The 12078-nt window shown below is 51.6% G+C and overlaps 1 protein-coding gene across 3 annotated transcripts; it reads left to right on the top strand.

The window, feature by feature from the left end:
* The first annotated feature begins 2362 nt into the window (after positions 1 to 2362).
* CHST12 (carbohydrate sulfotransferase 12) lies at positions 2363 to 9675 on the top strand. Of its 3 annotated transcripts, none has more exons than XM_077316041.1 (2): positions 2363 to 2451; positions 7998 to 9675. In XM_077316041.1, the coding sequence occupies exon 2, from the start codon at positions 8098 to 8100 to the stop codon at positions 9343 to 9345; it is 1248 nt and encodes a 415-aa protein (XP_077172156.1). In that variant the 5' UTR covers positions 2363 to 2451; positions 7998 to 8097; the 3' UTR covers positions 9346 to 9675. The 3 variants fall into 3 exon arrangements, with proteins under 3 accessions (XP_077172156.1, XP_077172157.1, XP_077172158.1); XM_077316042.1 differs by having other exon boundaries at positions 2438 to 2549; XM_077316043.1 differs by lacking the exon at positions 2363 to 2451 and adding an exon at positions 4898 to 5537.
* The last annotated feature ends 2403 nt before the right edge of the window (positions 9676 to 12078 follow it).

Genomic DNA, 12078 nt, shown 5'->3' with positions numbered 1-12078 from the left:
CGTGACCGACTTGGATTCTCTCTACGTGTGTCTTGCCAATTCTCGCCGGGCAGTCATGCTCTGCCATCTTGGCGCTTGGGGGCAAGATTGGGAGAGCTTCTGTAGCTCTGGCCCAGCTGGTGGACCTCCTGAGGGCCCCTGGGTTTTGGCCACAGTGTTGGACTGGATGGGCCACTGGCCTGATCCAGCATGGCTTTTCTTATGTTCTTACGTCTTATAGAATCATAGAGTAGGAAGGGGCCTCCAGGGTCATCTAGTCCAACCCCCTGCACAATGCAAGAATTCACAACGACATGCCCATCCACGGTGACCCCAATTTCATGCCCAAGTGATTCCCCCACAACCACTAAAAATCTCCAGAATCCAGCCTGGCCTGGAGGAAATTCACCTACCATCCCACAGTGGCAATCAGCAATTCCCTGGGCATGCAAGGAGGGCCACAAGAGACAAACCCTGACACATCCCTTCTTGCCCACCCACTCGCCATCTGCCCAAATTCCAAAAATCAGCCTTTCTGTCAGATGACTTATCTATCCTCTGCTTAAAAACTTCTAATGAAGTTCTTGCATTGCCCAGCCAAACAAATCCCCAATGGCCAGTCAGAAGCTTGTGTCTTGCCCCACCCACTTTCTAAAAGCACTTTGTGGGCATCAGGACAAGTATTAGGTACTATGGGTGCCCGTGAGTACTGCCTTGGGAAACCCCTGGTGTAAAGGAAGGTTTTCAAGGTGAATTCTGCATCTGTTCAGGACAGCCAACCTCCTCCCTAAAACAGGCACCCAAATGCATGTCGATCCACGCATGCATGCTCTTCGGAAAGAAATTGTCCTCGATCAGGGCCAGGGCCTTTTTAGCTGTGTCCCCAGTCTGGTGGAATTAGCTCCCGAAAGCTTCCCAATAGCTCTCCAGCCTCTCCTTTCTGTCCTGCCTTAATGGACTTGGCCACAAGCTACTCCTGGCACTGCCCTCAAAGCAGGGAACTGGCTGCTTCCGTTGACCTGGGGGTAATACGCTCATCCCCATGGAATAAAACGGGATTGTGTCTTAGACTCGTCTACCGGGTGCGAGAGAATCCACCCAGCGGACTCCAGTCCTCTCTTGTTCCCAGAGTCGCCAAGAGACTCTAAGCTCTGCCTGAATTTCTGGGTCACATGCAATTATTGCACAACTGAGGAAGTCCAACAATGAAACTAGCTGTGACCTAAGATGCTCATCTTGGTCGTGTTTGGTGATGATGATTAAAGATATGGAAGACAAGGAACTGTTCATCTTGCTCGACTTAATGTTCACCTCCAGCTGAAATATATGAATTCTTAGGAAACTTGCAAGATTTATTGAGCCGCAGTTGAAACCTACGAATTCTGAGGCGACTTACAGGATTTATTGAGCCGCGGTTGAAACATACGAATTCTCAGGGGACTTACAAGATTTATTGAGCCGCAGTTGAAACATACAAATTCTGAGGCGACTTACAAGATTTACTGAGCTGCAGTTGAAACCTACGAATTCTCAGGGGACTTACAAGATTTATTGAGCCGCAGTTGAAACATACAAATTCTGAGGCGACTTACAAGATTTATTGAGCTGCAGTTGAAACCTACGAATTCTGAGGCGACTTACAAGATTTATTGAGCCGCAGTTGAAACATACAAATTCTGAGGCGACTTACAGGATTTATTGAGCTGCAGATAAAACCTACAAATTCTGAGGCGACTTACAGGATTTATTGAGCTGCAGATAAAACCTACAAATTCTGAGGAAACTCGGAGGATTCATTGAGTTTCTGGGGTTTTTCGATTGTTTGCTCGGCCTCCAGGTGGGGCCCGGGGATCTCCTGGAATCACGAAAAATCTTCAGGCTACAGCGATCGGTTCCCCCAGAGAAAATGGTTGAGGGCGGACATTATTTATTTATTTATTTGGGGCATTATACTAGCGTTGCCAGGCGTGGCTTCGGAAATAGGTGAAGACTTCAGGGGGGATGCAGCCCTGTGGGGGAGGAGTATAATTTCATAAGCCCCACCCTCTCCAGGAGCCCCTGAACTCGCGGGGGAATATCTCGCTGCCATATAAGATCGGCGGCTCTATTGATACCCTGCTTGGGTCCCTCTTTCCTCCATCCCCCCAACATCCAGAACTTCCCCACCCCGGAATTAGCATCCTGACCATTCCCCCCAGGCGGCGCCTGGAGCCCTGCTGTGATTCCGGGAGATCTCCCGCCTCCCCCTGGAGGCTCGCCAACCTACCTTGCGCCGTGGACGGGAGAGCCCGACCTCCGCCGGCGCCCCCCTTCCTCCCGGCTTGAAGCGCCTGCGCCCGCCGCGACCCTTCTCCGCAGGGCGGCCTTCTCGCGAGACGGGGCGGCGCCGGAGCGGCCGGAGGAGGAGCTGGTGCCGGGCTGGCGGGGGAAGGGAGGCGCCTCCGCGGCTGGCCGAGCAGCCCCTGGCTGGAGGTAAGCGGGGGAAGCCGGGCAGGGGCGTCTGCGTCGGGCGGGCCGGGGAAGGAGAGCCCCCCGAGGGCGCACGGCACTCACCTCTCCATGGGCGCACGGTGCGTAAAGCTGGCCGGGGACAGCGGTGCTGATCCGGCTTCCCACGTGGATGCTGGCTGGCGGAGGGAGGAGGAGGAGGAGGAGGAGGAGGCTTGGGCATCCTTCCATCCTTCCTCCCCAGCCTTGCGCTCCGGTTGAGGACCACCGCGCCCAGAGACGGGGAAAGGTCCGGGGCGCGTTGATGGAGAGGACCTGGGGTGGCAGACCTGCAGCCCCCCGAGCTTGCAAGATGAAAGGGGGCGGGGGTCGTCTAGTGCAGGGGTAGTCCACCTGTGGTCCTCCAGATGCCCATGGACTACAATTCCCATGAGCCCCTGCCAGCGTTCGCTGGCAGGGGCTCATGGGAATTGTAGTCCATGGGCATCTGGAGGACCACAGGTGGACTACCCCACTGTGACCCTCCCCCAGGCCTCTGAAGAGCCATTTGGTTTGCAGAAGAACCCGGTTCTTATTGGTGATCCTGTGAGTGCTTGTGGAGGTGCAGGAGAGAGATGCTGTTGCCACGGCGATGGCATCACAGGTTGCTCTGCGGCCAGAGGCCGCTTTCCGGCCTGGCGGGGTGGGAGAATTCTGTTTTTACTTGGGGAAGGGGGCAGGTCTGCAATTCGGTAGTGGACGGGACGGCTCGAGTCTCAGAGAAAGGCCCCCGTTCTAAAACCGATGAGCGGAAAAACCTTTGCCTGCGAGGGGGTGCTAAAAAAACTGGAAGTGGGGGGCAGGAGGAATTTCCTGGTGAATTGCTCAGAGGGAGTTTTTAGGTTACTCTGCTAGGTCTACTTTGAGTGTGGCTTTGGAGAGAGGAAAGGAAATTCCCATTCTGCTCAAGCAGCGCTTTGCTTCTATAAGGCGAGGGGAAAGGGTCGATCCCATGGGGGCACGATCAAGTCGGAAGGGGCCCTAGAGGCCATCTAGTCCAACCCCCTGCTCAATGCAGGATCAGCCTAAAAGCGTCTCTGATTAGCGTTCCCACCCCCACCCCCCTAGACAGCCCATTTAATCGCTGAACTCCTCTTAGCGTAAAAAGTTTTCCCTGCTCTCCAGCCAGAACCTTTCTGAATGTAATTTGAACCCTGTGCCCATGACGAGCGGCAAAGGGCCGACAAAGGTGACCATGCAAGTACGAAAATGTGTTCTTTTTCCCCCCGATGCGTGTGACTTAGAAGCGTGTCATAGTAGAGCGCCAAAAATATTTGGAATATGAACATTGAGGCTGGTACCGGGCCTTGGTAATGTGTATTTAATTCCAAGGAGTCTATATCTTAAGCTTCAAACAAATGAAGCTTGTTTACTCAGACACATGGTGGCTCTCTAAGAAATCTTTCCCGTCCCCTCCTGCCTGATCCTTTTAACTGGAGATGCTGGGGATTGAACCAGGGACCTTCTGCATGCCCAGCAGAGGCTCTTCCACTGAGCCACTGAGGTCTTTCCCATCCCCTCCTGCCTTGTCCCTTTAACTGGAGATGCTGGGGACTGAACCTGGGACCTTCTGCATGCCCAGCAGAGGCTCTTCCACTGAGCCACTGAGGTCTTTCCCATCCCCTCCTGTCTGGTCCTCTTAACTGGAGATGTTGGGGATTGAACCTGGGACCTTCTGCATGCCCAGCAGAGGCTCTTCCACTGAGCCACTGAAGTCGTTCCCATCCCCTCCTGCCTGGTCCTCTTAACTGGAGATGCTGGGGATTGAACCTGGGACCTTCTGCATGCCCAGCAGAGGCTCTTCCACTGAGCCACTGAGGTCTTTCCCATCCCCTCCTGCCTGGTCCTCTTAACTGGAGATGCTGGGGATTGAACCTGGGACCTTCTGCATGCCCAGCAGAGGCTCTTCCACTGAGCCACTGAGGTCTTTCCCATCCCCTCCTGCCTGGTCCTATTAACTGGCAATGCCGGGGATTGAACCTGGGACCTTCTGCATGCCAAGCAGAGGTTCTCCCACCAAAATCCCCTTTCCATGGCTCTCCAGGGTCTCAGGCACGAATCTTTCCCATCACCAACTTCTTGATCCTTTTTACTGGAGATGCAGGAATCGAACTTGGGACCGTCGTTGTTCTTTTGTTGGCAATGGACTTTCAGAACCGGTTCTCCTGGGGCCGAAACCCATTTTAATTTGGCTGTTCCCCCATCGTGTTTCTTGAGGCCGGTGTTGTATCTGAGTCACATTCCTGAAGGCCCCAGGTGGGAAATGGCCAGGCGGGTGTTTTACTGGGGGGTGAACAAATACCTCGGAGAGATAACATGCTTGCACGGCTAAAATGACAGTTTCATTCCTAGGGGAAACTGTGAATTACAATAATACATTTTTTATTCATATCCCGTCCTTCTGCACCGCTCAGGGCGGGTAACAACCATGAAAGCTCACACAAGTTAAAATTCTGAAAACATTTACAGTTGCTACTGATGCCCCCAACGAAAAACCAGACGGGGAAGGTTTGGCAAGGAGCCAGTTTTGGGTCTGGTTCATTCTGTTTCCTGGTATTCTTTGGAAAACCTGAGGCACCGGGATGCACCCTGTTCCTGTCCTGGCCCCTGAAACATGCCAGGAGTGGTGGTTTCCCTTCCGAGTCCTAACCAGGCCTGACCCTGCTGGCTTCCAAGACCTGCAGAGGCTGGGCTGGTGTGGGCAACCAGAGGTCATTCCAGAGAAGGGGGCGGTCTCCCCTCCAAGCCAGAGAAAGGGTGTTCCGGGATTGCATCGCGCTCCGAGTGCAGATCGGTTTGGCTTGCGAAAGATTGTGCTGGCGGGCGGCTGGGAGGAAACGAAAAGAGGAAGCTCAGGAAGGTTGTGGAGGGCACGCCCTGGATGCAGGGCCGTGTCATCTCCAGAAGGACACCCTGCTTGTGTTTATCTGGCATGGAGAGGAGGGGGCACCTTGAGGCATAAACCCTGTCTCTGCTGCTGCATCGGGACCTTGTCTGCTGCTCCAAAAGAATGGGGAGCCATGACCTGCTTATATTCTGAGCACAGCTCTTCTTCACAGCATCCCTGCAAGGTGGGTCAGGTTAAGTGAGCACGACTGGTCCAGCCAGTGTGGGGGGATTCAAACCCAGATTTTAGACTGAGCCCCAGAGCCGGGGCTCTGGGTTTACCCAGCCAGCTTCCATGGCAGAGTCGGAATTCAAACTCAGACCCTAACTCAATCTTGGAGATTTCTTGCTTTCCAGTGAGCATAGAGCAGGGATCACTGGATGAGTTGGGGGAAGTTAGCTGTGATATTCCTGCTTTGTGCAGGACTAGATGGCCCTTGGGGACCCCTTCCAGCCCAATATTTTGGTGTTTCTACCTGTGTAAAGACATTGTGAAGTTCAAACCCTCCTAGGGATCAATCAGTCTGTGATCTGGGGGGGGGGGGAGGGATCCGGACTTTCCCAGCCATCGTTTTCCTGCCCCAAAGAAGCCCCCTTGGGGAAACTATACATTCCCCACAGTGTAAGTTTCCCCTGGAGGGAAAACATGGCTCCTCGTAGCTGTTTGAGGTTCCCAAAAGCATCCCAGAGAAGGTCACCATCTGAATTAAGCCCAGGCAACCTGAGGAGGGGCTCTAGAACTCTGCGATGTGTCTTTATAACTTCTGAATCGGCCCTGAACGCAAAACCCCAAAAGGCCAAATGTGGGAAACGGCAAGCATGTTTACAAACTCTGTGTTCTCCCCGCACGCTCGCCATGGGCCAATTTTGACCGTCACACCCTGTTTTGAGAAAAAAAAAACAACCCGGAGTTTGGTGTGAAATGAGCAAGGGCATGTGTTTTTTGTTTTTATTGTGTTGTGTAAAAAGCCGCCTCTTTCAGTCCCTCCAAAGACTCCCCGCACTTTGCGAACCTCTTCCAAACCGTTTCCCCCCAGCAAGCAACCTCAGATTCCGTGGGCTGGAAAGTTAGATTCTGCAGCAAATCCTGTGTACGCCGGCATAGATTTGCGGATTTCGCCTAACCCAAAAACTGGCGTGTATCAAGTGTTTTCAGAAAGTGTGCGGAACAGTGTGGATTTGGCCCAGCCGTCTGATTGGCCATTGGAAATTCGATTGCCTGCACAGCTGCCATCCCAGCACAAAGAATCTTTGCTGTGCGATTGAAGGCGAGCTGCACAGGCAGCCATTTTGTTACTGGCTCCACCTTCCGAGGCGGCCATTTTGTGGCGGTGTCCCAATTCCAGAGCTGCTCGTGGGCTCAAAAGGCCTGGGGACCCCCTAGCCTCATGAGATTTCTATTGGGTCTTGACCACACACGATCCTGACGCCACTACCTTTAAAAACTAGGTGGTTAGTTCCAATTCTGTTTTTTTTTTTTAAGACTGGAATTATGGATTTAGGACCAAGTGCTCATTTCTGTGCATAGTGCGTGTGCCTTTCTGGTGAGTCTGCGGATCTGTGGTTTTTGGCTGGGAGAGAAAGCAGTGAGCGGCTGTTGACAGTTAGGGTGTCGAAAGAAAAGCAAAAAGCAACACCTCCAGATCTTGCATTGGGCTCCCTCACACTTCCCCGTTGCCCCACTGAAAAGGGCTTTAAAATTGTTCTACCCTGTCCCTGAGGCTGCTGTGGTGCTAAAAATACGGCAGTGAAATATTTTGAAGAAGCTTTCTCAAAAAATAAAAATAAAAAAAAAACAGCCATAAGAGAACACAGAGTTGTTCTAGGTTTCTCTAACGGAAAGGGTTCGTGGCATAGTCTTGACAGTGCCCCCTGAGGACCCTTGAGAGTTTTGAAGGTATTGTCTCCGATGTGGTGTCCATCAAGCTTTTTCGGAGAATGGGTTGGTGCTTTTTGCCCTGCATGATTGGCCACTGGAGATTTGATTTTTAAAAAAAAAACATTGCTTTGGAAGCAGTTGCCTGCACACCACAAGGAATTTCAGAAGAAAAAGAGGAGTTGGTTTTATACCCCGCTTTTCACTATGCAAAGCGGCTTACAAATGTTTTCCCTTCTTCTCTCCACAACAGAAATCCTGTGAGGTAGGTGAGGCTGGGAGAGCTCTGAGACCAGGCAGTAGCTGATGGGAAAAACCAACCAGAGACCCCGGAAAGCCGGGGGGAGGGGTTGTGGCTCAATGGGAGTGCATCTGCTTGGCATGAGAGAACTTTTTACAGTGCTCTGAGAGAACCACCAACAATCACCTTCCAGCGCAGAACAGGATAATATGCTTTTAAAGTGCATTGAAAGTGCATTATCCAACATGTGCGGAATGGGCCCTGGTCTCTTTCTCCACATTGGAAAAACAGTAAATGACCAACCTGCCTCTGCATCATAGTTCCTTGCTGGCCTCCCATCCAAATACGAGCCAGCCTGTTTAGCTTTCACGTCATGCTGAGATTGGGCTAACCTGGGCTACCCAGGTCAGGGATTTGGTATGAGGTGGATTCATAGATTCCTACAGGAAGTTCAGTATGAAACTGTCTTCTGAATATTTTTGTGTGTGGGGGGAAAGGAGTCTAATTTTGTTCTGAATATCTTTGCAGGATCCTGACCGCCCGCAAAGCACCATGCCCAGGTTCAGATGTTTCCCCTTGAGCTGAAGGTAAACCGAGCAGGAGGTAACCTGTGAAACCGCTTGCCAGGATGACCAAAGCGCGGCTCTTCCGTCTTTCCGTGGTCGTGGGCTCCGTCTTCATGATCCTGCTGATTATCGTCTATTGGGATAACGTGGGGACAGCTCACTTCTACCTGCACACCTCCTTCTCCAGGCCTCATGGAGTGCTTCCTACTGTCGCTAAGGGTGATGGCCAAAGTTCTGTGTCGGACGTGGACGATTTCTTGGAGAAACTCCTGACTTCTGAACTGAGGTACCATGCCGATCGGAAAACGGAGCAACCGCCTTTGCCGGCGTCCAGCAGGCCCGTCGTCGGGAACTTGGAGGAGAATGTGAGGGGTTACGACTGGTCCACCCATGACGCCAGGACAATGCTGGACCAAGAGAAGACACAGGCCGAGCGACGGAAGACTCTGAGGGAATTATGTGCCAATTCCAGCTTCGCCTTCCCAACCAGGGACCGCTCCTTCGAGGATATCCCCAACTACGAGCTGAACCACCTGATCGTCGACGACCGCCACGGCGTCATTTATTGCTACGTCCCCAAAGTGGCGTGCACCAACTGGAAGCGGGTGATGATTGTGCTGAGCGAGAGCTTGATGGACCAAGGCGTCCCCTACGTTGACCCCTTAGACATCCCCCGTGAGCACGTCCACAACAGCAGCACTCATTTCACCTTCAACAAATTCTGGCGCCGCTACGGCAAGTTCTCCCGCCACCTCATGAAGATCAAGTTGAAAAAATACACCAAGTTCCTCTTTGTCCGCGACCCCTTTGTTCGACTCATCTCGGCCTTCCGGAGCAAGTTCGAGTTGGAGAACGAGGAGTTCTACCGCCGGTTCGCTGTCCCGATGCTGAAGCTCTACTCCAACCACACCAGTATCCCTACCTCGGTCAGCGAGGCCTTCGAAGCGGGCCTCAGAGTTTCCTTTTCGGATTTCATCCAGTACTTGCTGGATCCTCGGACGGAAAAGCTCGCCCCTTTCAACGAACACTGGAGACAGGTGTACCGCCTCTGCCATCCGTGCCAAATAGAATATGACTTTGTCGGCAAGCTGGAGACCTTGGATGAAGATGCGGCTCACTTGCTGCAGCTTCTCAAGGTGGACCACCTCCTCCGCTTCCCACCCAGCTACCGGAACAGGACAGCCAGTAGCTGGGAGGAAGACTGGTTTGCCAAAATCCCTGTAGCGTGGAGGCAGCAGCTGTACAAGCTTTACGAAGCGGATTTTGTCCTTTTCGGCTATCCCAAACCGGAGCACTTGCTTAAAAACTGAACTAGACAGAGCCGGCGGAAAGAGAGCATTCAGAATACCAAAACACTCCATGTTGCAAAATACGAACCCCTTTCTGCCTTTGTTAACACCCTGAAGTGTATTTTTCCTGTCCTATGCACCGCTATCTGGTTGCAAGATCCTCGGAATCCCCTACTGGACGAATGTTTCCCCTTTTCCATCATCCGTTACTTTTCTTCAGTGTATCTTTTTGTCCTGCCATCAGGATACAACTTTCTCCATCCTGTCCCGTTTTCTTTTTTGAATGCCTTTTAATCAATACTTTTTTTTTTTTAAAGAAAGAATTAATATATTAAAAATATTTAATATGAAGTCGGTTGTATAAAGGGGCGAGTAAAAAGATGCACCTTTTTTTTTTCCAGCACCGTTGTTTGTCGTCTCTATGTGGGGAATACTGTAGATGCCATAATTTTGGAAAAGAGCATAGTTTGAGTCTGGTGCACCTTTAAGACCAACCAAGTTTTATTCAAGGTATCAGGTGCAATGAAATCATGGTAATAATAATCTATGTTTATAACATGCCCTTCTTATGCTGCCAGTAAAACAATCAGTACGATTCTAAAATTTATTTATTCATTTATATTTATCTACCACCCTCCCCTGAGGCTCAGGGCGGTTTACAAAGAACGTAGAACAATACAAGATCAATTATAAATACAGTAAAGCCATTCTGCTCCTGTAGCCCCCAACTCATTCAGGTTTCGATTGTGGGTGTTGATTCCAGTCTTTAGACTAAGTCATTTATGGCAGCATTTCCTGCCAGTTTTTCTGGTCCATGACCACAGGCCTGGCGGAACAATATCTTGAAGGCCCTGCGGAACACTCTCTAGGCAGACTGTTCCGCCAAGCTGGGGGCTAAGGCCAGAAATGCCCTGGTGAGGCCAATTTCATCTCCTTAGGGCCAACAATCCTCAGTAAGTTTTGGCCAGGTAATCTTTGGGGAGGGGGCACAGTGGAAAAGACTAGCACGTCACACTAGACCGTTTGGGGTTTTGAAGCTTAATGTCTGTTTCCAGTCCATATAGGTAAAGCGTAAGCAGTAAATTAACACACAGCATAATGAAAATGTTTAACAGATGTCGGAATCGAACAGGAATCGTCGAAGACTTTCCCAGCCCGAATCAACGGTGGTTGTTGTGGGTTTTCTGGGCTCTGGGATCAAAACTCCCCAACCACAGCCACACGGCCGGGAAAATCCACAACAGCCAGGGATAACAACCTTAGTTGGCAAAGTTACCACCTCTTTGGGTTTGCGCGCCCTGAATAAAACCTCATTGGTCTTCGAGGCGCCCTCCCAGTTGTTCTGCTACTTCAGACCAATACGGCGACCCACTGGTAGGGTTTTGGGAAATGAGTGGTAATGATGCAAAGGGGAAAGATGAGTTGCTTACCAATGGGCCACTAGCGGTGATCACGGATCACACAGGGGGGTTGTGGGTGTGGTGGTGTGCTGCACGACAGTTCTTCCGATTGCAAATGTGTTGCAGTTCTTCACACTGGATCAGTGGAATAAACACCCCCTTGGCTTGCACAGAGGAAGGGAGCTGTCAATCGTGGCATGGGGGTGCAGCGGTTAACGTGTCCGAGTCGGAACGGGGAGTCCCCAGTTCGAATCCCCACTCTGCTATGGAAGTTTGGTGGGTCAGCCACACGCCCCTCGGCCTCATCTACCTCGCAGGGTTGCGAGGATATAACAGCGGAGAAAAGAGCAATATTATAAGCCACCTTGGGTCTCGTTTGGGGAGGGCAGTGTGGGAGGCATCAAGCGAATAAATCAAGCTGTAGCTGTCAGCTTGAGGTGGCTTTAGCTGTTTCAGGAAATGGGATGGCGTCGTGATTGCTAAATATTGCCGAACGGCCTCAGCCCTGCTTGAGTCTTGCACGGCAGCCTAGGACGCGGTTCGTGCCGCTTTCGTTCGGAGAACATCTGCCATGTGTTTACGTGCGTTTTCACAAGTAAAAAATGTTTGCTCCGGCCCCTTAACCGTCTCGTTTGCTCTCTTCTGTGTGTTTTCCAGCTCCGCGGTGACCTTTTCAGTCTGCGTATGGAATGTTATGAATGCAGCAGACTGAACATCTTATAAAGTTAGTTTACTGGGGACACTCAGGGGCCCCCTTTCAGAGCCTGCGCGGCCACAAAATGGGGGCCACAGGAGGCAGAGCTGGCCGAAGTAGGTACCCCCGTCCGGCGGTGTTTCCAAGGGGGGGAAATAGCTTGGTAGCAGTACAAGCTTGGCAGAAAATCCCAGAGAATCTTTGCTCTGAACGCGAGAGGGGAGGGAATTTTTGCAAGGCCGTCCCAGGGAAGGACCAGTAAACCCCGTCCAGCTGAGCCAGTGGCACTGCCAAACCCCACAGAATCTCTGAAGTAGAAACATTATATGGAAAAATACAGGTAAGGGTGTTAGTCGGTATTTTTTCAAGGTTCGCTTAAACCAAATGCGCACGCCTGTTGCGAGCGTAAAACGCAAGCAGGGTCGAGCAGATGAGGGATTAAAAAACAGACGGGGACCCAGATCAAAAGCGCGACTCCCCTTAAAGCTCTTGCGGGACTTAAGTGCTTAAGGAGGTGTTTCCAGTCGTAAAATTCGATGCCTGAATGTCAAATTGCAGAAGATCAGTCTCATGCCGCTCCCGTTCCAGGCAGTTCACCCGGGGTGCATGGCTGCACACCCAAAAGGCACTCTTTGCTGCCAAAAAAAAGAACCTTGGGAA

The sequence above is a fragment of the Paroedura picta genome, chromosome 17 (genome assembly GCF_049243985.1).
Source record: "Paroedura picta isolate Pp20150507F chromosome 17, Ppicta_v3.0, whole genome shotgun sequence".
NCBI lineage: Eukaryota > Metazoa > Chordata > Lepidosauria > Squamata > Gekkonidae > Paroedura > Paroedura picta.
The sequence above is the reverse complement of the archived record's forward strand: the minus strand, read 5'-3'. Positions and strand labels throughout refer to the sequence as shown.